The 26,913-nt window shown below is 45.1% G+C and overlaps 2 protein-coding genes across 6 annotated transcripts in view; one reads left to right on the plus strand and one right to left on the minus strand.

Moving 5' to 3' along the window:
- Positions 1 to 4,140, plus strand: part of ANKFY1 (ankyrin repeat and FYVE domain containing 1) — a 97,031-nt gene extending 92,891 nt beyond the window's left edge. For 2 of the 3 annotated variants that reach the window (XM_036887057.2, XM_036887069.2), the window contains one exon: positions 1 to 4,140. In XM_036887057.2, the coding sequence (XP_036742952.2) occupies positions 1 to 133 (133 nt within the window). In that variant the 3' untranslated portion in view covers positions 134 to 4,140. The other variant, XR_005025129.2, reaches the window with a different exon arrangement.
- Positions 3,854 to 26,910, minus strand: LOC118913262 (neuferricin). Of its 3 annotated transcripts, none has more exons than XM_036887079.2 (5): positions 26,213 to 26,875; positions 22,148 to 22,288; positions 18,679 to 18,865; positions 8,459 to 8,753; positions 3,854 to 3,951 (listed from the first exon to the last, which is right to left on the minus strand). In XM_036887079.2, the coding sequence occupies exons 2-4, from the start codon at positions 22,200 to 22,202 to the stop codon at positions 8,486 to 8,488; spliced, it is 510 nt and encodes a 169-aa protein (XP_036742974.2). In that variant the 5' UTR covers positions 22,203 to 22,288; positions 26,213 to 26,875; the 3' UTR covers positions 3,854 to 3,951; positions 8,459 to 8,485. The 3 variants fall into 3 exon arrangements, with proteins under 3 accessions (XP_036742974.2, XP_057357002.1, XP_057357001.1); XM_057501019.1 differs by having other exon boundaries at positions 23,105 to 26,736; XM_057501018.1 differs by lacking the exon at positions 22,148 to 22,288 and having other exon boundaries at positions 26,213 to 26,910.
- Between the last annotated feature and the right edge of the window lie 3 nt (positions 26,911 to 26,913).

Consider the following 26,913-nt stretch of genomic DNA (forward strand, 5'->3'; position numbering starts at 1 on the left):
TCGTCATTGCGGACGTCTTCTTTGCCATAAGTGCTCGACCAAGGAGATTCCCATTATAAAGTTTGATCTGAACAAGCCCGTGCGAGTTTGCAACATTTGCTTTGATGTCCTGACTTTGGGTGGGGTCTCTTAGCCCCCAGGAGGGGCTAGGCCACGTTCCCAGTCACCTCCCCAGCAGCTGCTCTGCTCACCAGCCTGACACCCCCAGAGTGGGAGCTGGCAGTCGTCTTCCTGTGGCAACAGACTGGAACAGCTAAGCACCATGGTGTGATAGATCCCATTTCACATTTTCTGTATGATTGTTGGTGTGTCAGAATGTGATCAGGTTCACTAGATGTCTCACCATTTGACCCGGCTATTTAGCCTAAGTGGTTAATGTGGTAGGAATTAGACCCCAATCTGCTAACAACGTACAAGGACACTTCAGAAACCATTTTCTCTTCTAGTAGCTGAGTGTCCATCTCAGCATTCATGCAGTGTTTCTGACCGGGTGGACTTATTAGGCAGATCCTGACAGTAGGAAGCTGGCATCTGACTGCTTCATGAGAGCTGGCTTTACTCTAGGGGAAGTGGCTGTGGACTTTTCTGCACAGTGTTTTCATAAAGATTATAGGATCCTCTTGCCCTGAAGTTTTTTTGTTTTATTTGAAAAGCTAAGCTGTATTTTTAGTGAGCTACCCCTTTGAAAAAGGTGAATGAAATCTTTTTAAACAGGGTTCAAAGGTGAGAGCTGAAAATCGTGGCCTTAACAACTGAAAGCTTTACCAGTAATCATGCTACTCAGGTGTCAGAAGTGCCATTTGGCAGCCTGACATCTGGCAGCTGTCATATTCTTATCTTGCCATGTCCTGCCTGTGGAGTCCTCAGCCACTCTGCCGCCAGGGCCTGGTGGGAGAGCGCACTTGCCTTGTGCTGCACTTTTTTTATAGCTGCATTATTGGTGATTCCAGTTTAAAGTTCCATATTCGAAAATGCCCTCACACATCCATGCATCAGTGATTTGAATGATCAGTTGACTGGACCTCAGCTCACACTGTCTTAAAGGGAAAACTCCCACAGCAGAGTGGACCAAGAGAGTCACACAGGCCAAGTAATGAAAAGGAGAGTCTCCAGCTTCAGTCTGGCAGGTCCCCTGCTTGACACGAATGCTTCTTATGGACATCTTCCCCAGTTACAGCGAACACTGTTGGTCCCAGGTCCCAATTCTGTGTAACTTGCCTGCCCCGTAAGAGCCAACAGCTGAAAGCCCTGGCCGAGTGCGTGTGCCCGTTTTCGGAAGGCTCTGGCTTGTATGCTGCACAAGGCCCCAGAGCTCATTGGGCCTCATCGCTGCTAGTACATATATTAACCCTGAGGTGTTAAACTTCTTTTCTTTCAAAGGTTTGGCCAGTTTTTACAAAATGCACATTTAAAGAAAAACTTCTACCACTGCTTTAAAAAAAAACCAGAACTCTTGAGATGAACAATATGTGTGTGTAGTTATACTCAGACATTAATAATCTCAATCATACGGATTTTTTTAGACATTTAATAACCACTACATTTTTTTTGCATTAATGAAGTGTGGGTATATGTGTAAAAGGGACTAAATATTTTTTTGCAACAGCTGGTTTTTTTGTTTCTTTGGATATGGTATGTCCTCAGTGTTGCTATAGATTTATACATTCTGTTGTCTAATATGTGTGTAAAATAAGCTGATAAACCAGTGTTTTTTAAAATATTTCTGTGATTTATAAGATATATATGCTTTTTATGTTAATATGAGCTTGTGCACAATGTTTAAAACAGTTAACTAGAAGAGTTCCCCTATCCCCTAAAGACTATGGCACATTTCATACAGAATTTTTATAGAAAAACAACTAGTCTTGGCGGACACTTAACCATGTGAGGCACGTGGTCAGTTTCCAGTTTTGGTGACCTGAACGGGGCCATGAGGAAGTGGGGCTTAGTTATTAGGTGGCTTGATTCTTTAACTGGAAACTAAGGTAATTATTGCGAATCAAGGTGATCGGTACTTTATACCTGTTTTTCTGCTTTCATGATTTAGAAAGGAGGGCAGTTCAGTCAGGTTTGGCTCATTGTTCTGCCCCTGCCTGTCCATTCCAACTGTAGTGACAGTCTTACCTCTAATTGCACTCAAACTCTTAAAATCATGTTTTAAGACCCTTAAAACATGTTCAGTTAAGCTTTTTCTCAGCACAGTCCAGGGATGGTTATGGTACTGAGCAGCCATGGATTGGGGCAACATTTCTACATTGGCTTCAGAGTGCCCTCTTGTAGATCTAGAAAAAACACCATCCACAGTCTTAGGCCCCTTAGCATGCTGCGTGCGCTGGGCTGCACCCAGCAGACTCCCTGAACGGAGGCTCCCTGCTGAGACTCCCTCTACTGCCCTGGCTGGAATTTTACATGCTCTTACTCCCCAGGCTGTCGAGACTTGACTACAGAACTGTCTAGCTGTTCTTGTTAAATTTTAATCCATAGCTTAAATACTAATAGCAAAAACTGAAATTTTACTCATTTAGAAAGTTGCCAACTGTGAATGAATAGAACAGGAAGAATAAACTTACAAAATATAATTTGCTGTATCAGTCAACATTGTTATGCTGACTAGCTTTTAAACTGCCTCTTGCTTCTCATCAGATTTATTATACAGTGTATTCCTAAGTCTTTTTTTTTTTTTAAGACAAAGGTACAAACCACGTGCTATATATAAATCAAATGGCTAAACTGAACTTACTATTATCTCTAACACAGGAATTTCCCACAAACTTAAGTGCCTACACTTAGGAGTTTTGATTTTCAGTTTTCATTTTAGTGATGTCTCACTGAATGATGCATTAGAAGATGTACGTTCCACTTGGAGCTCATTGCCTGTGCAGTCAACCCCCAGTTACCAGTTTAGTTGAGGCTGGATCCGGCTGCTCAGTTTGCCTGCCGTATTCTCTCCAGGAGTGGGGTCTGTGTGACTGTTAGTCCTCTACCTCAGAGCCCTGAGTCACTTCTGACCACCCTGTTCAGCTTCCTCACTCTTCTCCCCGAGTGGGTCCCTGCATGGGGCTCAACATGCTGTGGGTCCACTACCACTCCTAGTTCATGTCCCCCCTGGTGTCTTGAACGGTATTGTGCTAATCTTTGTAGGCACGAAGTGAAGGGAAAGTCTTGGGAGGCGGGAGAGCCTTGATCTCCATCTAGGCTTCTTTTATCTGGAGAAAAAGAACACTACTGAACTGTGTAAGTGCTTCGACCTGATAGGCAAACTACTCCCCAGGTGACAGGAGCGTGGGTAAGTAAATGTACCGCTTCCATGACAGACCCGCTTGGAGCTTGGCAGGTTGAGACTGTGAAGTTGCTCCTGAAAAAAGCTTGCTTCCTGGACCTGGGATTGCTTCCCTCTGGACAAGCCACAGAAGGAGGCATGGGACTGGCAAGCACAGCCACCCCTAATGTGAAGCATCAAAGCTCCCCACACCCATCTGAGGAGAGGAGAAAGCAGAGGAACTTTCTGTAGGGGTTTGGAAACCACATTCTCATTCTGTGGAAGTAATTTAGTGAGCAGCTGATTGTTTGACAAGATACAAACTAAACACTTACTGAATTCCCAGAAGTTATCATAGATGCCTTAAAGACTTTCTTTGGAAGATCATTGCCTGTACAGTTCCTTTTTTTGTGTGGCATAAATAATGTATCAGTGGGTTACAACTGACAACACTGGCTTTCTGTAGCTAGGGAGTCGAGTTAACAACTTGTCCTTGGCAGGTATGTGGAGGTAGGTGTATGTGGACATGCCAGTGAACCAAGGGGGAGGGCAGTAGCTGGGCAGAAACTGCAGGCACACATTTGGGTTGATCACCTTGGCTTCCAGGCCATGCAGCTGGTGCTCACTGTGGGATGACGGCATCAAATAGGACCATGGCGCGTGCTTACATAGCAGCATTGTTTCTTTGGAGTCTGTGTAATGGAAAGTAGTTTTCAAATATTGGCATTTGCATTTTCTGTAACAATTCCTTATAATAAAATGTAAAATTGTGCATTTAAAGTGGAAACTTTAATAAGACTTTTATAGTTACTTTTAATGCAGAAGTACCAATAAGTATTAAAAACAATTTTTTTGAGGTATAATAAAATGCTCAGATCTTAGTGTACTGCTTGATGAATTCTGACATGTGTATACTCTCATGCAGCCATGACCCAGATCAAGGTATCTAAATCTAATATACTAAATTTCTTCCCCTTCCCCAATTTCACCACCCTCCATCCCTCCTCCCTATGGCAACCATCAGTCTATTCCCTGTGTTTGTCAATCCATTTTTATTTTGTTTGTGCAAACAGAGTTTTAAAAACTGCTGACATGTGAATAGATTTCTTCAACAGCTATGCTCTACAAAAGTTTGAATTCCCAACACTTCAGGAACACTTTGTTGACAGCAGTCAGAAAGTAGCTATTTTAGGCGAAATAGCAGCTGCCTGGATTTACTGTGCTCTTGGCCCAGACTTGAGCTCATGGCGCCCCACTGAAGAGCTCTCCAAAGGACCCTGGAAATTCCCTAAGACCCTTATTTAGGAGCAACTCCAGAGGGTCCCCCCCAGTGAGGTTTCTGCTGGCTGCCGTGGGTCTGAAGGGAGGACTGGCGCTGTGGGTGTCACGCTAAGGGAGGTTTAGGGACCTGTGAATGACAGTCTAGTGCTCCATAAGGGCCCTGTACAAACCATACCAACCCAGCAACTCACTGGGCCCTCACACTACATTGAGCTAACACGTTCCTCTTGTTTTCCACCTTCATTACCCATAGTTCAGACTGGCTGTGGTGATAGATCTCATTCTCTGGTGGCATTTCTCATATAATAGGCACTCTCTAGTGCTTCCATATAACAATCCCAAGTAATCCTAATAGCCGTCCTTGAGGTGAATACTGGCCATATTATGTCACAATACATGTGTAAACAGGAACCAGGTGCACACACAAGTCCACACATTCTTGCCCAGCCAGAGAAGAGCGCTGCGTTTTGGTTCTGCTTTGTCACTGATGAGCTGATGATATTGGGGTTTTCAGAGAACCCGAGCCTTGGCTTCTCTACATGTAAACTGGAAGTAGCTGTGGGCCTCCCTCACTCCCTGGGTTGCCTTGAGGAAGGTGATGAGTAAGGTGTCTTCTGGTGCAAGTGCAGATCCTGGCGTGCATGCCCAGAGCCGCCTCCGTGAGGGCTGGCAGGAGCAATGTCTGCTGCCTACTTGCAGAAATCTGGGGGTTCTGGCAGTAGGAAGTGCTCTGGAAGGTGGGGGTTCTTCCCAGGATCATCCTCCTCTCTGAGGGGCTATTTCTGAAGAGCCATAGCCCCAACCTGTCCACGGGGTCTTGTCTTTCAGATCAGTTTGGAGTTGAGCAAACAAGGGATGGGGTGACAGTTTGACAGAGCTCCCTTTGCTGTACAGTCAGTGCAGTAGCTGAGCTGTGACCCCAAATCTCTGGCTCTTTACTCTTAGTTCTGCATTTATAGAAAACTGGAATGGCAGGATTAAAAGGCCAGATACAGTTGCCCTTAGCCTGTTGTAAGTGAGCAGCTTAGTGTGCCATGCAATGGCCCCTTTGGCCACTAGACGTGTGTAGGCAGGTATTCATGCCTCTCTTCTGGACCATGAAAGAGAACAGATAGAAAGCTCCCTATTCAGCAGTACAGGGTCTGACTACATAGCTGCCCAACATGTATTAATTTTCTCCATTGCCCGCTACCAGCAAGTCTTAACTGCCTGAGTAGACTTTCCGTGGCTCCCATCAGGGAGGGACTGGGCCTGCCTGCTTACCTCGTGGGCATCATTTTGCCCATGGCCACCTCTACTGGAGAGGAAGGAGAGATATTTCTCCAGTAACCACTAGCTTTTCATGGCTGAGCCCTTTGGACCATTAAAATGACAACTGACTCCTGTGGAATCCCCTGAAGATTCACCCAGTGCCCTGATGTGAGGAGGCTCTTTACTGTAAAGTAGGTGGTTGGCGTCCAAAAGGCAGAGTCACTGAGCAAGGTGGTGGTGGGCAGCCTGCTGAGGCTGGCCGAGCATGCTGCAGTCTAGGATCGGCGGTCTTGCCTGGGTCAGAGGTTAGGCGCCTCTGAGTGCCCCCCAGGCCATCCTTGGCAGCGAAGACTGAGCGTGCCTTCTCTCCAGCTGGTTTTGGAAGGGTCTATCTCTGGGCCTGGCTCCATATTGTCCCTGCAGTCCTTCCCCAGGAGTTGCATCTGGGCACTTTAACCAGGGGGTTACTCTCTATTCTGTCAGCTCCTTGCGGTCAGGAGCCTCACCCCCTCCCATCCCTTGCCCCATGGCACAAAGGTGCTTGCTAAGTCCTTGCTGGGTGACTAAGGAGAACCAGCTGGGTGACTAAGGAGAACCAAGCCTGGAGTTGAGGGCTGCATCCAGTTTCCAGGGGCACTCCAGGCACTGGGCGAGAAGGCTGTGGCACTCGGGATAAGGCCCCGGTCTCAGCTCTCCTCCTGTTTGCTCCTGCCCCGGCAAGGGCAGAGACACCCTGAACTATGGAGGAGTGCAAATACCACCAAATCGGGAAGGGAACCTCGAGTTCTAGACTCAGCTCCATTGCTCTGGGGCCTTAAGTTCTTTGGGCCTTGGCTGCTTCATGTCCAAAATAGGAGAACTAACTGCATACTTAGCAATGCTGGGTACTGTGCATGTGGGGTACACAGCCAAGCTGGTCCCTGTCAAAGTCCACAGTTCAGTGCAAGAGGCTGATAGGAAATCTGTGGGTACAGGACACTGGCATTTGTCACTGCAGAAATGCACACACAGGAACCTCGGGGAATGTGTATCACGTTAATGGAGGCTGCCAAGAGGGGCTGGTTGAGCCAGGTTTTGAAGAGATCAGAGGTGGACGAATTGAACAGAAGGAGAGGTGTCATTCAGTGGACAGGGAAGCCTCAGGGGAGGCACTGTGGGCAGAGTGCAGTGCACTGGAGGCTGCAGGGAGCAGTGCGCGAGGAAGGTGGCAGTGGACAGGCTGAGAGGAGACGGGCCACTGACGGGCCTTGTGGTCCTTGAGTGCTACGCCGCTGAGAAGTTCAGCACTTACAGAGTCACTGAGGTGGTGTAAAGGGAAAAGGCCCTCCTATCAGGAAAACCACAGTGGTGTGGAGGAAGGGCTGCAGGGAGGGCAACTCAGGCCCCTGTAGTCATCAGAGGAGGACAGCCTCAGCCAGAGGAGGGGAGCTGGGAGAAGAGACAGGATGGGGAGGCAGTGAAGCGAGGAGGCAGAACTGCCCTCAGAGATGGGCAGGGAGGAGGGGAAGGTGCTGTGGGTGACTGCCAGGATTCGTACTTGGCATAACTGGGTGCAGATGGTGATGAAACGGGAAGGATCACAAGGGAAATCACTGAATGGCGGCAAAGTGGAGTCTGAGGTGCTACAGAAATGCTCAGGAAAGCCTGGCCTGGATACGGAGCTGGCAGGAGAACTGGCAGCTGAAGTAAGAGTGAGAAGAGCTGGTGGGAAGGACTCATGGAGAAGCAGAGGCAGGGAAATCAGGGAAAAGCCAAGGGAGGCTTCACGGAGGCCCTCAAATGTGACAGGTGCAGGAAAGTTAAGAATGGAATGTGGCCATGGCATTTGCCGTTACAGAATTTATCCTGCCTTTGGGCAGAGAAGGGCAACTGTCACACAGCAAATGGAAGCTGAGGAGCAAAGATGGTGAGGACAGGTAGCTTTTCCAAAAAGCTTAACTGTCATGAGAAGCAGGTCTGGGGTGAGAGAATATGGCATTAGGCAGAGTGTTTCATTTATGATGGGAGGTCCGTGAGCTGTTGAATGCGCACTGAGAGGGAGAAGCCAGAAGGTGGGGAGAGGCTAATAGGACAGGAGGGGCAGGTAAGAAAGCCCCTGGTGTGGCAAAAGGAGCCCAGAGCAGAGTCCACTTGTGAGGCAGAGCTGCGACCACGAGGGCAGTGAGCCATGAGTCTGCCAGTGAAGGGGAGGCGGCTTCTTCTAGTCAGTGAATCTGCAAAGCTATTTCGTGAGATTAATGGCACAGGAGAAAAAGAGAATGTTTAGAATAAGAGTTGAGGCCACTGGGGAAAGGAGGCGAGGCAAAGGCTCAGATGGGAGACCACGAGCCTTAGCACCAGGCTTCACTTCCTTATCTGGAAAGTAGGAACATTCCCTGCCCCCATCTGCTTAACAAGCTAAGAATGCAAGAGGGCATGGGTGGGAAATTGGCCAAGTGTGGGTCACAGATGATCTTGGACACACAATCCACTGGAGGCACTGCAAGCTGGACCACCAGAGGTGAGGCTATTTGTTCAGCATTTACAGGCTTGTCCAAACTTTGTTGATGTGCTAACCAGCTACTCATTAGAACTGTGAAACCACCTTCTTTTCAAAATGCAGACTTCTGCCTTTGAAGATACACCACACTTAATTCTAAGCATTTAAAAGAGGAACAATATCCTTACTTTAAGTAACTGCTTTGTTCAGAGGGATCAGGTTCTAGGCAGGGTTCTCTGTGGGTCATCAGTGTACAGGGCACCGGCTGAGAGTGGGAAGGAGCATGTGGTGGCTAGGCGTGGGCAGCCTACAAACTCCTCCAAGTTGGGGTGGTCCAAGTCCCCACGATTTCTGTGTGTAGGGTTGTCCAGCATCTGGTCACTAGGGGAACCAGCAGTTCTCACACACACGCAGTGGGGCTCCTTGGCACCAGGTTTATACAGCTTTCTGGGGACGCCGATCCAGTCTCTGCTTACTCCTCCACTAAGGACAAAAGGTAAGAGGACTCCTTAAAAACATGACCTAACAAATCTGAGAAGGGGAGGAGGGAGCAATGAGTCAGACCTTGTGAAAAGTAAAAGCCATTCTGCAAGATGGGAGACTCCCACCTTGGCGGTCTCCCAAGGCTGTGCTGTGCAGTCCTCAGTCCCTGAACCCTCATGCTCTCTCTGAACTTCATCCAGCGTCCTCAGCTGAGGGCAGAGTCTGCCGAGCTTTCACTGTGCCCCTGCCCTGCGCAGGAAGCTGGGGGTCAGGCCACTTCCCTGCACTGGTGCTAGCCCCTGCGAAAGGCCTGGCCCCAGTGGTCTGTGAGGTTTTCAAAAGCAGTGTCTGGCGCTGAATCTCTCTCCCTTGCCCACCACATCCCAGTGCAGGGATGTGTCTTGATCTTAGGGTCTGGGGCACTTGGGTGAGGGTGGGCAACTGAGGCAACAATCCAAGTTTTGACAGGCCAGCCTTCTCTGGGAGGCCCGAGGCCGAGGGAGCAGGTGCACACTGTTCGGCCCCTGGCACAGGCCCTGTCCCTGGTGTCACCAGGCTTCAGAGACGAAGGATCAAGCTCTGGCCCAACACAATCTGAACAACCTCCTATCCTGGGCAGAGCCTACCTCATCTTAGGGTCCTGAATTTGGTCTCCCAGGGACCCAAAACTGTGTAAGAGGAAAAAGAGATTCTCGGAATTGATGCCCCACATAGTTCCAGTGCCTGGGACCAGGATCAGTGCTGTCAGAGAAACTGCCACCCAGTCAGAAACTATCCCCCTTGAAGCATCCCCAAGAGCAAGGCTCTCGGGGCAGTGGGACGCCTCCATTCCTTCCCAGCCATGCATCCCATCATCAGGGATCCTCACTCCACACCCAGGCCCTGCCTTCAGGACTTGTTTCTCCCAGTCTAAAGCGAGTCCATCCATGTGAGTGGGCTGAGGCATGGGGACAGGGCCACACTCACTGGGTGGGTCTGGAAGAGCTCTGCAGGGAAGGCAGAGCCTGAGCAACTCAGTCAAGAAAGCGCGAAGGGTTTCCCTGCCCCTCCTACTGAGAGCTGGCTCTTTGAGGCCTTTGAGCCTTGGGGCAGGGGTGGGGTTCCTTTTTCCCCTCCCAGAGTTAAATGAAATCAGAGGGACTCAAATTGCATTTAATTCCAAGTTGGCCTGATGAATGAAGTAGGAAAAAAGTTTTTTCTCCAACTTCCCCAAATGAACCTGGAATCATCCCTGTGGCATCTATCCTAATCTAGCTCACCTTGCTTTATTCCTACAGGAAAGGACTTCCCTGTCTAGTCTGTACTTCCTGGAATTGCTCAAAATTTGTGGTGCTTTTAAGCCAGAATGTTGGAATCACCACAAGTGGCTGTCCCTCCTCTGGCATCCTTACCTCCTGCAGGCAGGGATGAGCGGTGCTGCCAGACAGGAAACTGAGGCCCCTGGGTGGATGAATGGGCCAAAGCAAGCAAGAAGTAGTACTTGGGCCTTCCATTCCAAGGCCAGAGGCTCTTCAGGGGATTAAAAAGGAAAAAGAGGTATTTACTCAGAGGGGCGGAAGATGGCGGCGTGAGTAGAGCAGCGGAAATCTCCTCCCAAAACAACACATACCTATGAAAATATAACAAAGACAACCCTTCCTAGAATAAAGACCAGAGGACACAGGACAATATCCAGACCACATCCGCACCTGAGAGAACCCAGCGCCTCGCGAAGGGGGTAAGATACAAGCCCCGGCCCCGCGGGAGCCGAGCGCCCCTCCCCCCAGCTCCCGGCGGGAGAAGAGCAGGCAGAGCGGGAGGGAGACGGAGCCCAGGGCTGCCGAACACCCAGCCCCAGCCATCCGGGCCAGAGTGCAGGGCCCTCGATACTGGGAAAACAGGGCAGCAAGAACAGTGAGCAGGCACTGGAGGCTGGGCGACAGAGGACATAAGAAAAGCGCGCGACCATTTTTTTTTTTTTTTTGAACTTTTTGCTGCTTTGTTTTGGCGAGCGCTTTTTGGAAATCTTAAAGGGACAGGGACCCCAATACTAGGGAAACAGGGCAGAAAGACCGGTGAGCAGAGGCCTGAGGCTGGCACCGGAGAATAAAGAAAAACGAACGACCACCTTTTTTTTTTTTAATTAAAAAAATTTTTTTTCTTGTTTTTTTTTGTGGTCGTTGTTTTGTTTTGGCGGGTGCTTTTTGGAAGTCTTAAAGGGGCAGGGCGGGTCACTTAATCCAGAGGTAGGGAATCCGGGGTCTCTGGGCACCCTAACCCCTGGGCTGCAGGGAGCAGGGAGGCCCCTTACGGAGATAAATAGCCTCCCAGCAGCTCCTGCTCCAACGCGACTCCACCATTTTGGAGTAGCTGCCCGAGCCAGGCCACACCCACAGCAACAGCGGAGATTAACTCCATAGCAGCCGGGCAGGAAGCAGAAGCCCTGTCTGCGCGCAGCTGCGCAGCACAAGCCACTAGAGGCCGCTGTTCTCCCAGGAGAGGAGGGCCACAAACCAACAAGAAAGGAAGTCCTTCCAGCCGTCACTCGTCCCAGTTCTGCAGACTATTCCTATCACCATGAAAAGGCAAAGCTACAGGCAGACACAGATCACAGAGACAACACCAGAGAAGGAGACAGACCTAACCAGTCTTCCTGACAAAGAATTCAAAATAAGAATCATAAACATGCTGACAGAGATGCAGAGAAATACGCAAGAAAAATGGGATGAAGTCCGGAAAGAGATCACAGATGCCAGAAAGGAGATCGCAGAAATGAAACAAACTCTGGAAGGGTTTATAAGCAGAATGGATAGAATGCAAGAGGCCATTGATGGAATTGAAACCAGAGAACAGGAACGCATAGAAGCTGACATAGAGAGAGACAAAAGGATCTCCAGGAATGAAACAATATTAAGAGAACTGTGTGACCAATCTAAAAGGAACAATATCCGTATTATAGGGGTCCCAGAAGAAGAAGAGAGAGGAAAACAGATGGAAAGTATCTTAGAAGAAATAATTGCTGAAAACTTCCCCACACTGGGGGAGGAAGTAATCAAACAGACCACGGAAATACACAGAACCCCCAACAGAAAGGATCCAAGAAGGGCAACACCAAGACACATAATAATTAAAATGGCAAAGATCAAGGACAAGGAAAGAGTGTTAAAGGCAGCTAGAGAGAAAAAGGTCACCTATAAAGGAAAACCCATCAGGCTAACGTCAGATTTCTCAACAGAAACCCTACAGGCCAGAAGAGAATGGCATGATATATTTAATACAATGAAACAGAAGGGCCTTGAACCAAGGATACTGTATCCAGCACGACTATCATTCAAATATGATGGTGGGATTAAACAATTCCCAGACAAACAAAAGCTGAGGGAATTTGCTTTCCACAAACCACCTCTACAGAACATCTTACAGGGACTGCTCTAGATGGGAGCACTCCTAGAAGGAGCACAGCACAAAACACCCAACATATGAAGAATCGAGGAGGAGGAACAAGAAGGGAGAGAAGAAAAGAATCTCCAGACAGTGTATATAACAGCTCAATAAGTGAGCTAAGTTAGGCAGTAAGATACTAAAGAGGCTAACCTTGAACCTTTGGTAACCACGAATTTAAAGCCTGCAATGGCAATAAGTACATATCTTTCAATAGTCACCCTAAATGTTAATGGGTTGAATGCACCAATCAAAAGACACAGAGTAACAGAATGGATAAAAAAGCAAGACCCATCTATATGCTGCTTACAAGAAACTCACCTCAAACCCAAAGACATGTACAGACTAAAACTCAAGGGATGGAAAAACATATTTCAAGCAAACAACAGTGAGAAGAAAGCAGGGGTTGCAGTACTAATATCAGACAAAATAGACTTCAAAACAAAGAAAGTAACAAGAGATAAAGAAGGACACTACATAATGATAAAGGGCTCAGTCAAACAAGAGGATATAACCATTCTAAATATATATGCACCCAACACAGGAGCACCAGCATATGTGAAACAAATACTAACAGAACTAAAGGGGGATATACACTGCAATGCATTCATTCTAGGAGACTTCAACACACCACTCACCCCAAAGGATAGATCCACTGGGCAGAAAATAAGTAAGGACACGGAAGCACTGAACAACACAGTAGAGCGGATGGACCTAATAGACATCTATAGAACTCTACATCCAAAAGCAGCGGGATATACATTCTTCTCAAGTGCACATGGAACATTCTCCAGAATAGACCACATACTAGGCCACAAAAAGAGCCTCAGAAAATTCCAAAAGATTGAAATCCTACCAACCAACTTTTCAGACCACAAAGGCATAAAACTAGAAATAAACTGTACAAAGAAAGCAAAGAGGCTCACAAACACATGGAGGCTTAACAACACGCTCCTAAATAATCAATGGATCAATGACCAAATCAAAATGGAGATCCAGCAATATATGGAAACAAATGACAACAACAACACTAAGCCCCAACTTCTGTGGGACGCAGCAAAAGCAGTCTTAAGAGGAAAGTATATAGCAATCCAAGCATATTTAAAAAAGGAAGAACAATCCCAAATGAATGGTCTAATGTCACAATTATCGAAATTGGAAAAAGAAGAACAGATGAGGCCTAAGGTCAGCAGAAGGAGGGACATAATAAAGATCAGAGAAGAAATAAATAAAATTGAGAAGAATAAAACAATAGCAAAAATCAATGAAACCAAGAGCTGGTTCTTCGAGAAAATAAACAAAATAGATAAGCCTCTAGCCAGACTTATTAAGAAGAAAAGAGAGTCAACACAAATCAACAGTATCAGAAACGAGAAAGGATAAATCACGACGGACCCCACGGAAATGCAAAGAATTATTGGAGACTACTATGAAAACCTATATGCTAACAAGCTGGGAAACCTAGGAGAAATGGACAACTTCCTAGAAAAATATAACCTTCCAAGATTGACCCAGGAAGAAACAGAAAATCTAAACAGACCAATTACCAGCAACGAAATTGAAGAGGTAATCAAAAAATTACCAAAGAACAAAACCCCCGGGCCAGATGGATTTACCTCGGAATTTTATCAGACATACAGGGAAGACATAATACCCATTCTCTTTAAAGTTTTCCAAAAAATAGAGGAGGAGGGGATACTCCCAAACTCATTCTATGAAGCTAACATCACCCTAATACCAAAACCAGGCAAAGACCCCACCAAAAAAGAAAACTACAGGCCAATATCCCTGATGAACGTAGATGCAAAAATACTCAACAAAATATTAGCAAACCGAATTCAAAAATAGATCAAAAGGATCATACACCATGACCAAGTGGGATTCATCCCAGGGATGCAAGGTTGGTACAACATTCGAAAATCCATCAACATCATCCACCACATCAACAAAAAGAAAGACAAAAACCACATGATCATCTCCATAGATGCTGAAAAAGCATTTGACAAAGTTCAACATCCATTCATGTTAAAAACTCTCAGCAAAATGGGAGTAGAGGGCAAGTACCTCAACATAATAAAGGCCATCTATGATAAACCCACAGCCAACATTATATTGAACAGCGAGAAGCTGAAAGCATTTCCTCTGAGATCGGGAACTAGACAGGGATGCCCACTCTCTCCACTGTTATTTAACATAGTAATGGAGGTCCTAGCCACAGCAATCAGACAAAACAAAGAAATACAAGGAATCCAGATTGGTAAAGAAGAAGTTAAACTGTCACTATTTGCAGATGACATGATACTGTACATAAAAAACCCTAAAGACTCCACCCCAAAACTACTAGAACTGATATCGGAATACAGCAAAGTTGCAGGATACAAAATCAACACACAGAAATCTGTGGCTTTCCTATATACTAACAATGAACCAACAGAAAGAGAAATCAGGAAAACAACTCCATTCACAATTGCATCAAAAAAAATAAAATACCTAGGAATAAACCTAACCAAAGAAGTGAAAGACTTATACTCTGAAAACTACAAGTCACTCTTAAGAGAAATTAAAGGGGACACTAACAGATGGAAACTCATCCCATGCTCGTGGCTAGGAAGAATTAATATCGTCAAAATGGCCATCCTGCCCAAAGCAATATACAGATTTGATGCAATCCCTATGAAACTACCAGCAACATTCTTCAATGAACTGGAACAAATAATTCAAAAATTCATATGGAAACACCAAAGACCCCGAATAGCCAAAGCAATCCTGAGAAAGAAGAATAAAGTAGGGGGGATCTCACTCCCCAACTTCAAGCTCTACTATAAAGCCATAGTAATCAAGACAATTTGGTACTGGCACAAGAGCAGAGCCACAGACCAATGGAACAGACTAGAGAATCCAGACATTAACCCAGACATATATGGTCAATTAATATTTGATAAAGGAGCCATGGACATACAATGGCGAAATGACAGTCTCTTCAACAGGTGGTGCTGGCAAAACTGGACAGCTACATGTAGGAGAATGAAACTGGACCATTGTCTAACCCCATATACAAAAGTAAACTCAAAATGGATCAAAGACCTGAATGTAAGCCATGAAACCATTAAACTCTTGGAAGAAAACATAGGCAAAAACCTGTTAGACATAAACATGAGTGACCTCTTCTTGAACATATCTCCCCGGGCAAGGAAAACAACAGCAAAAATGAGTAAGTGGGACTATATTAAGCTGAAAAGCTTCTGTACAGCAAAAGACACCATCAATAGAACAAGAAGGATCCCTACAGTATGGGAGAATATATTTGAAAATGACACATCCGATAAAGGCTTGACGTCCAGAATATATAAGGAGCTCTCACGCCTCAACAAACAAAAAACAAATAACCCAATTAAAAAATGGGCAGAGGAACTGAACAGACAGTTCTCCAAAAAAGAAATACAGATGGCCAACAGACACATGAAAAGATGCTCCACATCGCTAATTATCAGAGAAATGCAAATTAAAACTACAATGAGGTATCACCTCACACCAGTAAGGATGGCTGCCATCCAAAAGACAAACAACAACAAATGTTGGCGAGGCTGTGGAGAAAGGGGAACCCTCCTACACTGCTGGTGGGAATGTAAGTTAGTTCAACCATTGTGGAAAGCAGTATGGAGGTTCCTCAAAATGCTCAAAACAGACTTACCATTTGACCCAGGAATTCCACTCCTAGGAATTTACCCTAAGAACGCAGCAATCAAGTTTGAGAAAGACAGATGCACCCCTATGTTTATTGCAGCACTATTTACAATAGCCAAGAATTGGAAGCAACCTAAATGTCCATCAATAGATGAATGGATAAAGAAGATGTGGTACATATACACAATGGAATACTACTCAGCCATAAGAAAAGGGCAAATCCAATCATTTGCAGCAACATGGATGGAGCTGGAGGGTATTATGCTCAGTGAAACAAGCCAAGCGGAGAAAGAGAAATACCAAATGATTTCACTTATCTGTGGAATATAAGAACAAAGGAAAAACTGAAGGAACAAAACAGCAGAATCACAGAACTCAAGAATGGACTAACAGGTACCAAAGGGAAAGGGACTGGGGAGGATGGGTGGGTAGGGAGGGATAAGGGGGGGAGAAGTAGGGGGGTATTAAGATTAACATGCATGGGGGGGTAGGAGAAAAGGGAGGGCTGTACAACACAGAGAAGGCAAGTAGTGATTCTACAACATTTTGCTATGCTGATGGACAGTGACTGTAAAGGGGTTTATAGGGGAGACCTGGTATAGGGGAGAGCCTAGTAAACATAATATTCATCATATAAGTGTAGATTAGTGATAGCAAAAAAAAAAAAGGGCAGTTCCTGTGTGGTAACCTCCAACGAGTTCTACACAAGGGTATAAAGGGCATATAAAAGTGTAGGCAAAGGGTCTGTTTGTGTTTATACAGAGGATCAAAGCCTAATTGGGCTACCCCGAAAATGAACTAAGATACGATATGAAAAAGAACTTCCAACATCTGCACTCTCTGGAAGACTCATGCCAGAAGATGATCATCAAAAAACCCCAACAAAGATCCAAGCACTGCTACAGCTGTAGATGCACTCATCCCACCAGTTCCTGGACTTGCCATGGGAATGAGGAAGGAGATATCTAAGCTGGCCTGTGCATACAGTAAAACAACAAAATTGGACTGGATCTATACTGTTGGAACTCAACCAAGAATTTGGAGAAGTGCAAATTGTAGCACTCCAAAGTCTTACAACTACAAACTATTTACTGTTAAAAGAACATATGGCATGTGAACAGTCCCCAGGAATGGGTTGTTTTAATTTGTCTGATTTCTCTCAGACTGTTCAAGTTCAGTTGGACAATATCCACCATATCATAGATAAGTTTTCACAAATGCCTAAGGTGCCTAACTGGTTTTCTTGGTTTCACTGCAGATGGCTGGTAATTACAGATATGCTTTGGTTATGTAACTATACTCCTATTATGTTAATGTGTGTGTGCAATTTAAGTAGTAGCTTAAAACCTATACATGCTGAAGTTACTCTACAAGAAGATATATCAAAGAAATAATCAATCTTCCCATGTTTTCTTCCGCCTGCTACTTCTATAGCTTTTCTTCTTCCTTCCTAATTACAACCCTTAAATAGAATTCGTGCCTCATATCAAATTTACCGAGTATCATAATTCTTCCAAGTGGTAAAGATACCTCAAGACAAATGCTGGGCATAGAAGCCACAGGGCATAAATATGCAAAGAAGTAAAAAGCTAACTTTTTCAAACAATAAGGCTTCTCTCTCACTTACCAACTTCACATTTCCCTGTATGGCCCCGGAAGATGACTGGTTAGCCAGAGACGGGTAAGATTCCTCAAGGGAGGAACAACCTAAGACAGGCACAGTCGCAGGGGGGCCATCAGGTGAGAAATTGGGGATCAACAGAGGTGAGGCTTAGAACCTCACCCCCCCGTTCTGAGAGAAATCTTCTGCATACGTGGATGTTTTATTGCCCTGGTCTAGCTTGGATTAACACATAGTCTACAGGCACACACCTGATCATCTACATGTGCTCTCTTACAACACTAAACTATGTTTTCTACCTTTATCTTGTATCTACCTACCACTTCAGCATTTTATTAAAAAGAATAATAATAAAGAGAGAAATGTGGTATCCACATATAAATCAAGTATAAAAACCAAATGAGTATTCATATTTGAACTGACTGTTTAGAGTTCATAATGCATGAGCAAAACCGAAAGTTTCTGTGATGACTGCCCTTGTACTGTTCACTATGTAACTTATTCATTATGTAAGAATTTGTTCTACATGTAAAAACTTGTTTGTTATGCCTCAGAAGATTGGAGACTGACAAAAATTAGGCTTGGGGTGGATTAATGATTGTGCATTGAGCATTGACTCCCCTATACAGAATTTTATTGTCGTTAACAACCATTTCATCAATAAATATGAGAGATGCCCTCACAAAAAATAAATAAATAAATAAATAAAAATAAAAAAAGGACAGACTTCCAATGGTAAAATAAATTAGTAACCGGGATGTAATGTATAGCATAAGGAATATAGTCAAGATATTGTAACAGCCTGGTAGGGTGATAGCTGGAACCTAGAATTATGTATATAAATGTTCTACCACTGTGTTGTACACTTGAAACTCATGTAATGTAATACTGTGTGTCAACTACCCTTCAATAAAAAATAATTATTAAAAAAAAAAAAAAAAAAAAAAGGAAAAAGATGCCCAGGTCTCCACCCTAGTATCTTCATCCAATTGTTTGCAGTGACATCCCCCATTGGTAATTTAAAAAGTTCCCCAGAAGATTTACATGTCGCCAAAGTTGAGAATCACTGTGCCAGAGCACATGTACTTTGAAATAGTTCCCTGGGGTTAATCACTTTATGGCTTCACTGAATAACAGCCAGGATGACCCAGAAGTTGGATTTGGGAGAGGTGGGGAGGAGCAGAAGAGAAGGCTGTTTACCTCTTTTGGGAACACCAGAACCGGCTGCCCTTGTTTGAGCTCCACTCAGCATTGCATGGTGGAAACTTCTGCTTCTCTTTCAGATCCTGTTTACTTGCCTCCAAGTCTTCGGCAATCACAGCTTCTACCTGCATCAGTTCTGGGGTAGGCAGCCCATCCTCTCTGTAGAACCTTCCTATCACCCTTCCTGCGGCAACAGAAAAGCTACCATCAGAGTAACACTGGGAGGGGGTATGCACAGATGCTTAGGCTTCTGAAGTGGTTGTAGTAATGCTCAAGTTCCCGGGTTTCTGATTTCAGGGCTTGACAGTAGCCTGCTGGGTGCTTATTTATTAAGAACCCATATTGGAGGGACCTGTGGTGACTTCCATCCCAACATCTCTCAGCATCTTACAAGATTCCAGATAGAAGCATCCCTGTTCTAATTGTAGAGTGCCCCAGGACGAAGTTGTAAAATCTCACTTCCAGGCATCAGATTCCCCATAAGTGGAACCATGTGTGATTCCTTTTTCAATATACCAGTGCTTAAGGTACACATGAGGTGTTCAATAAATGTTTGACAAATGAACGGCTTATTAGGTAACATTTTTGTGGCTCAATTCTTCCCAAAATTGAATTATTTTCTTACAAAACTATAGCTGACCCTTGAACAACACAGGGATTATAAGTGCCACACTCCTCCCCAGTCAAAAATTCGCTTAAAACTTTTGATTCCCCAAAACTTAATCACTAACAGCCTACTCTTGACCAGCTTTATTGATAAGATAAACCTCTGATTAACACGTATGTCACGTTTGTATGTTACATGTATTCTCTACCATATTCTTTACTTATTCAGTGTTTATTACTGTGCAAAATATTTTGAAATATATATATATATATATATATATACATTATATATATATATATACACATATAAAATGTATATATTTTTTATCATCAAATGTACATCACCATGGTTCAACAGTCCCCCCCAACCCTACCTGGCTAACTCCCCACCCCCATGGTAACTAGTCACTTCTCAATGTCTATGGGTCTAGTGCTGTTTTGTTCCTTTTGTTCTGTTTTGTTTTTATATTCCACAAATAAGTGAAATCATATGGTGTTTGTCTTTCTCTGCCTGGCTTATTTCACTGAGCATAATACCCTCTAGATCCATCTGTGTTGTTGCAAATGGCAGGATTTCTTCTTTTTATGGCTGAATAATATTCCATTGTGTTCTATACTATATTCTTACAATAAAGTAAGCTGGAGAAAATTTTTCAAATCCTGCAAATCTTCGGAAAATTTTCCATTGTATTTATTAAAACAAATCCACATATAAGTGGACCCGCACAGTTCAAACCCATGTTGTTCAATGGTCAACCGTATAAATAAGTCATTTGCTGAGCATTTACTCAGTGTCAGGTGCTATGTGAGCCTTTAGCAGTATTTTGTTACCCCCATAACAGCCCCATGAGAGAGGAATCAGTGTCTCCATGTTCACACCACAGACGGGGACACCGAAGGACAGGCACGTCTGTGCATCTGGTGAGGGCTCTGGCCCAAGTGCAGGCTCTGCCCTCCCCCCACCATTATTTTCTGGCTCAGTCCTTCCATGGACATACTGAGAGGAAATTGGCTTCACCTGAAAATCCCTGTCACAATGTTTAAGACTCTAAGCGATGGCAGCAGCCAGCAAGTGGTCAGTTCTCCAAGGTGCAGGGACTTTCATCTCTGAGTTCTGAAGTGCGAGCGGCCCTCACAGGCAGTAGCTGTCACAGGGCAGGAGAGGCATAAGGGAGGTGTGGCAAGCAGAAGGGGAAGCTGTGTAGCCCTGCCTTCACGCCTACCCAGCCCCTTCTGTCGCGGAGGGCAGAGTAGCATAGATGCCAGTGGCACTTACATTCCGTGTGCCCCAGAGTCAGTGCATCCTCTCAGGTCCAGCTCCCTGTCCTGACTTTCCCAACTCAGTTTATACCACTTTGGCCTTTGTTATCTGGATTAGGAGACTTCGATCTCCCTGACCCCTCTTTCATAGCCAAATGTACACTTCCCTTTGTTCACACCTCACCCGTTAGCAAATCCTGTCAGTCCAGTATTTCATGAACACCCCGACTCTGTCCATCCTCGCCATGTCCACTGCTACCACCTAATCCAAACCACACATACAACAGGCTCCCAGCTGGTCTACTTCGGCTCATGCCTTCCCACAGCTCTTTCTCCACAAAGCGGCTGCAGTGATCTTTTAAAAGCATGAATCATATCACGTCACCTCCGTGCCTGGTTTAAACCCTTCAATGGCTTCCTAAAGCATGTGGATAAAATACAAACTTCTTACCTCTGCCTCCAAGACTCTATAACCACTGACTTGTTTGCTGCCTTGGCCTCTTCTCTCGTCACTCCCTCCCTTCTTCTACTGTGTGCTCCAGCACACTGGCTTTCCTTTCCGTCCCCGACCGTGCTCGGCTGCTCCTGCCTTGGGCACCACTGCTCCCTCCGCCTAAATACTCCTTTCCCAGATCCCAGTATGGCTGGCTCCTTCTCACCTTTCAGGTCTCCGCTAATCTATCATCTCTAAGGCCTCCCGGACCATCTACTCTGAGGGTGCCACAGCCCCCTCACAAACACATATCACATTTGTTTTGTTTTGTTCACAGCCCTCTCTGGAATTGTCTGATCAGTCTGCTTGTTTATGTTATGTCTCTCCACACCAGAAAGGCACGGCACTTAAAAGAACTTACTACAGCGCATTCCTTTTGAATGCTTGTTAGAACAAACAAGGGGGGGGATCAGGGCCCTAGTTTCAGGCCTGCGGTCTATGGGTTGGTCTGACACAAAACTTGCTCCTGCAGAAGGTCTCTGTTGCATGCTGACCAGCCTGTTCAGGTGGCTTTAGACCTGAGACCCAAAGAGAGGGGAACAGCAGTAGAGGAGAAAAAGACTTGCAGAAGCTGTGTTGTGAGCACAGTCATCACCATGCTGGGTCCCTGAGCCTATGCTAAGTCTAGAACACAACAAAAGACATCTTATTTTCCCATGAGGCCTGGCCATGTGGCGACCAAGATGGCTTTCTGATTACCTTCACTTGAGTGTGTATCCATATAATATGCCTTCATCCTCTGACATGTCCTGAAAGAACCTAACACAGCTGCCCTCGCGTACAGTGAACTAACAGCAGGAACTGCACCCAAGTTGTCCTGTCTAGTCCCCATGAGGACCAGAACTACAGCTTATCCATAGCAGATCTACTCAAATATATTCTGACTTTAACTAAAATCCTTCTGAAGCACTTCCACATCCCCTCATGCGCGCACGCGCACACACACACACATACACACACACACACACACACACTGTTCTAACAAGACCAGCTCACTCATTTGCTCCCCAAATATCCTTGGATTCATTCAATCTCCAAAGAATTCGAGCTCTTTAAAAAAAATTACAACTAAATGAAATCAATGGAAGTGACCTGTGGAATACCTACCAACAAATTCATAATTCTTCTCATAGAATGAAAGCCAATTTTGAAGTGTCAGCATCTCAGAAAATGACAGGTCACATACATCATCCACAAGGCCTGCTTCAGAGTAGTCCCCAGTCACAAACGCTCTGGAGGCGTCTCAGCCTGCAGGAGAGATGGCTCCAGTAGGTTCACTTATGAATCATTGGCAGTCTACCACTTCAAGAGTCTGGAAAATGCCCCACTTCCCAATCCCAAGCAAAACAAATCCCCCGTCCTCTGTAACATGTGCTCCTGGATGTTGGACACACATTTTGGCATTTACAACATTCTTTCACTTACTTTCAGCAACATTTAACAGCTAATCACTTCCCTTTGCTTCCGTGACACTACCCTCATGGTTTATCTCCTCTCTTTACTTCACTTCTACAAACCTCAGGGATCAATTCTTTGTCCACGTCCTCCTCTATACTATCCACACCCTCCACTTGACAATCTCATCCACCTCTGTGGTTTCAAATACCACCTCTATGCCAAAGATGGCTAAATTTGTACCTTTAGCTCAGACTTCTCTTTAGTCCCACACCTGTATATCCAGTTCTCTGCTCAGCATCACTTAGTTGTCTTAAAGACGTCACAATTTCATAAAGTCCACGTTAGAAAAAGCATAAAACCTAAATGTGATTTATTCCCACCAGGAGGTTTAAATGTTTTAATAGTAAGGTACTGACGAAGAGCCACTTGTTGAAATGCATGCCAGGAAGTTGCTCAGGCTGGGGTGGGGACGGGGGTTGGGGGTGAGGGAGTGGAAACTGATAAGGAACAAGGCTGAGCCTATTTGGGAAAAGAAATAAATTTTAAACCAGCCAATAAAATTAAGACAAATGTAAGGGAAAGCCATATAACTTGCTTAGATGACATCCGGGAAAGAATGTAATCCCTGTAGTACTCAGCCAATGAGGAACCAGAGGAGGTACTCACCTGCTAGGGAATAGATTACTTGCTCCAACTGCCTCGGTGTGGCTCCTAACCAGGCACCTGATGTTGCAAGATCACCATTAAAGCCTCGCTCCGCTGTTCTCCTTGTCTCCATGTCCACTTACTGAGTTTGGACCAGTGAGTATACTTCTCACAGTCCACACTGAACAAATGGTAAGCAGCCTCCTGGCCCCAGAACACCTGCGTCTCTCCTAGTATTCCCTATTTTGGTAAATATCAACCAGTCTCTCAATCCTGAAAGGCAGTCCTTAACACCTCCTTTCATCCCTTGCATCCAATCAGTCCCTAAAGTCCTAAAGTTTCTTCCTAAATACTTTCTGTATCAGTCTACATTTCTCCATTGACCACTAAAGCAAGCCTAGGCTGCCATCATACGGTAAACCCCCAGTAGGTATCCCTATATACACTCTTTCCCCACTAACCTGTTTTCTATACAACACTTCGAGTGATCATTTAAATACAAACTGATGTCATTCTCTTGCTTAAAAATCCTTAGTGGCAGAATTTGTTCACCATGTAAGAACTTGTTCGTTATGCTTCAGAAGATTGGAGACTGATGAGAATTAGGCTTGGGGTGCATTAATGATTGTGCATTGAGCATTGAGTCCCCTATACAGAATTTTATTGTTGTTAACAACCATTTGATCAATAAATATGAGAGATGCCCTCTCAAAAAAAAAAAAATCCTCAGTGGCTTCCTTTTGCTCTATGATAACCTCCAAATCCCTTAAAAGGCCATTCAGGGCCCTGTACCAGCCATCATCAACCTTGCCTTGCTACTGGGCTCCCATCCTCTCCTTCCTCCTCCCCCACTAGGTTAGGGCATTTGGTAACACCAAATGTTTTCCTTTTAACACTTGTCACAAAAATAATTCCCTAACTGTTTATGTGACAACTACTTAATGTCTGTCTTTTCTACGAGTCTGTAGAGAGGGGAAAAGAGCACACCAAACTCCTTTAGGATTGATTTCCCAGTGTCTGGTAGTGCCTGATCTTTAGTATATTCCCAGTAAAAACTGAATGAAATGAAACCCACACATTTACAGCCACTTGATTTTCGATAGGGGTGCCAAGACAATTCAATGAGGAAACGAATAGTCTTTTCAACAAATGGTGCTTAGATAACTGAATAGCCCCATGGAGGAGAATGAAATGGGACCCCCATCTCATACCATATATAAAATTAACTCAAAATAGATCAATGGCCTGAGTAATGAGCCAAAACTATAAACTCTTGAAGAAAACATTGGTATAAATCTTTGTGACATTGTTTTAGGCAATGGCTTCTTAGACTAAGACAAAAGCACAAGCAACCAAGGGAAAAATAAATTTGACTTGATCAAAATGTAAAAATTTTGTGCATTGAAGGACACCAACAAGAAAGTGAAAAGCCAACTTACAGGAGAAAATATTTGCAAATCATCTATCTAATAAGAGTCCAGTATCTAAAAGGAGCTGTCACAACTCAACTATAAAGACAAACAACCTAATTGAAAAATGGACAAATGATCTGAATAGACATTTCTTCAAGGAAGATGTACAAATGGTCAATAAGCACATGAAAAGATGCTCAACATCGTTAGTTATGGGGAAATACAAATAATCAAAACCACTGAAATGGCTGTGGAAAAAAAAAAAAGAAAAGAGAGACCATAACAAATTTGGTGAGGATGTGGAGAAACTGGAACTCTACTATATTGATGATGGGAATGTACAATGGGGCATCACTTCAGGAAACAATCTGGCAGTTTCTCAAAAAACTAAACACAGACTTACCATATAACCCAGCAATTTCACTCCTAAAGTATATACCCAAGAGAACTGAAAATGTTTGTGTACCCAAATACTTGCATACCTATGTTCACAGTGTTCATAATAGGCAACAAGTGGAAACCCAAATGTCCAACAAACAATAAATGATCAAAATGTGGCATGTGGTGGATCTATGCAATGGAGCTATTAGTGGGACATAAAAAGGAATGGACTACTGAAACATGCTGTACACCATGGAAGAACCTTGAAAACGTTATGCTAAGTGAAAGAATCCAGGCACAAAAAGCCACATGCACGATTACATTTAGATAAAATGCCCAGAATAGGCAAATCTTTTGAGACAGAAAGACAGATAGGGGTTGGAAAGGAGGAGGGAATGGGGAGTGACTGCTAATGGACATGGGGTTTCTTTTTGGGATGATAAAAATGTTTGGGAATTAGTGGTGATATTTGCACAACTGACTATATCAAAAAACACTGAATTGTACACTTTATAAGGGTGGATTTTAAGTGAATTATATCTTAAAATAATAAAAATATTGACTAACAAGTAAATGAAAATTATCTGTTTCCCTTCTAGACTGAGGTGGGAAGCATGTTATAATCTCCAGATTCCTCAGCACCTGGCACAAGGCAGGCCACATGGTAGTGGTCAATATAGATACTGAATGAATCCTGGGCACAAAGGAACTCAGCAGAGAGTAGAGCATGCTGCAAAAGAAAAATCACCCCAGAAATAGAGGGTTTTATGCTCACATTTGTGCCATGACAGCTGCATCAGAGTGTGGCAGAATACTGCATCAAAAATGCCCTCAACTGACAGGTAAATAAAATCCTTGATTCCAGTCTCAGCTCTAACTCAACAGTGTAGCCCTGGATAAGCCCCTTCCACTGCTGGACTGTTGGAGCTTGGCAACACCAACTGAACTTAATTCATTCTCTGACAGTGCTTCTGTTTCTGATCAGGGACAGGGTCTCATTCATCTCTGTGCCCTAACAGCCACTCAGTGTGGCACAAAGCGGGTCTCCAGGGGTTTCTGCCAGTGGGTAACGGGTAACTAACAAGAGACAGGAGGCCTAAGTTAAGAAGAGCAGTGGGAAACGGTAGGGACCGTAGAGGCCGATAACAGTTGGTCAGGGTCGCAACCGCATCAAACACATCAGAAGGAGCATGCAGCAGGGCCCGGCCCCCACGCTGGTCTGACTCATAAATGCACGGAGAAAAAAAGCAGATGAATAGATTAAAGAACGAAGTACTCTCTCCAGAGGCTACCGGCCCGCGTCAGAGTGGGAAAAGGCGTGAGCTGCCTGGAATACCTGAGAAGCCGCTATAGTGGGCCCCAGGCTCGTAGTGCTTCCGGCCAGAGGACACATCGTAGACGCGGCCCAGCAAGACCAAGTAGAGGCCCGGATCCCCAGGGCCGCCGCGGTAGCGGGCCAGCTCCTCGGGTATGAAAAGGCGAAAGCCAACGCGGGGTTGCCACCAGCCCATCAGCTGTGCAGCCATTGCCGCCGCCGCCGCCGCCGCCGCGATCAGGCCCAGCCAGAGCCCACGCCCTCCCAGCCTCAGCATTTACACGGTCGCAACCCCTCCGCTTTTCTAAAGTTGCCGCCTCTCCGTCCACAGCTAAGATGGCGGAGATACAGGCCGCGACGTCACTGGCGCGACGTTCTCTCTCCCTCGTCTGCCCGGCACTAAGAAGACAACGAAGGGCTGAAAGAAAGAAGTCTTCGGCGTAAAGTTCCCTCCCTGGCTCCGACTCTTTCCGTACTTTCTCCACCATAGCTAGTGAACGTGGAGGGATACCGACAAAGTAAACAGCAAGAGACTTTCTTGACTTGCAGGTTGCTCGCCCCAAAAAAGATGGTGGCAAAGGAGGTTACGGGATGACGCAGACATTAGGAAAGACTCGCCCTCTTGGAACTCAGGTCTCGCCTTTCGCTGAGACTGTCCTCGACTACCTGTCTCACGACAGCTGGTAGAGTCCGCTCCACGACGCCCTTTGCGACAGCAGTCC

The sequence above is a fragment of the Manis pentadactyla genome, chromosome 4, assembly GCF_030020395.1.
Source record: "Manis pentadactyla isolate mManPen7 chromosome 4, mManPen7.hap1, whole genome shotgun sequence".
Classification (NCBI taxonomy): Eukaryota; Metazoa; Chordata; class Mammalia; order Pholidota; family Manidae; genus Manis; species Manis pentadactyla.

Bases quoted from the DNA above. Each gene is read 5' to 3' on its own strand.
- LOC118913262 (XM_057501018.1), bottom strand. From the start codon at position 26,468: ATGCTGAGGCTGGGAGGGCGTGGGCTCTGGCTGGGCCTGATCGCGGCG. The intron at 18,866-26,212 runs GTATTCCAGGCA...CTGTTGCCGCAG, and splicing joins CCACTATAGCGGCTTCTCAG to GAAGGGTGATAGGAAGGTTC. The intron at 8,754-18,678 runs GTAAACAGCCTT...TTTTGTCCTTAG, and splicing joins TTCTGGTGTTCCCAAAAGAG to TGGAGGAGTAAGCAGAGACT.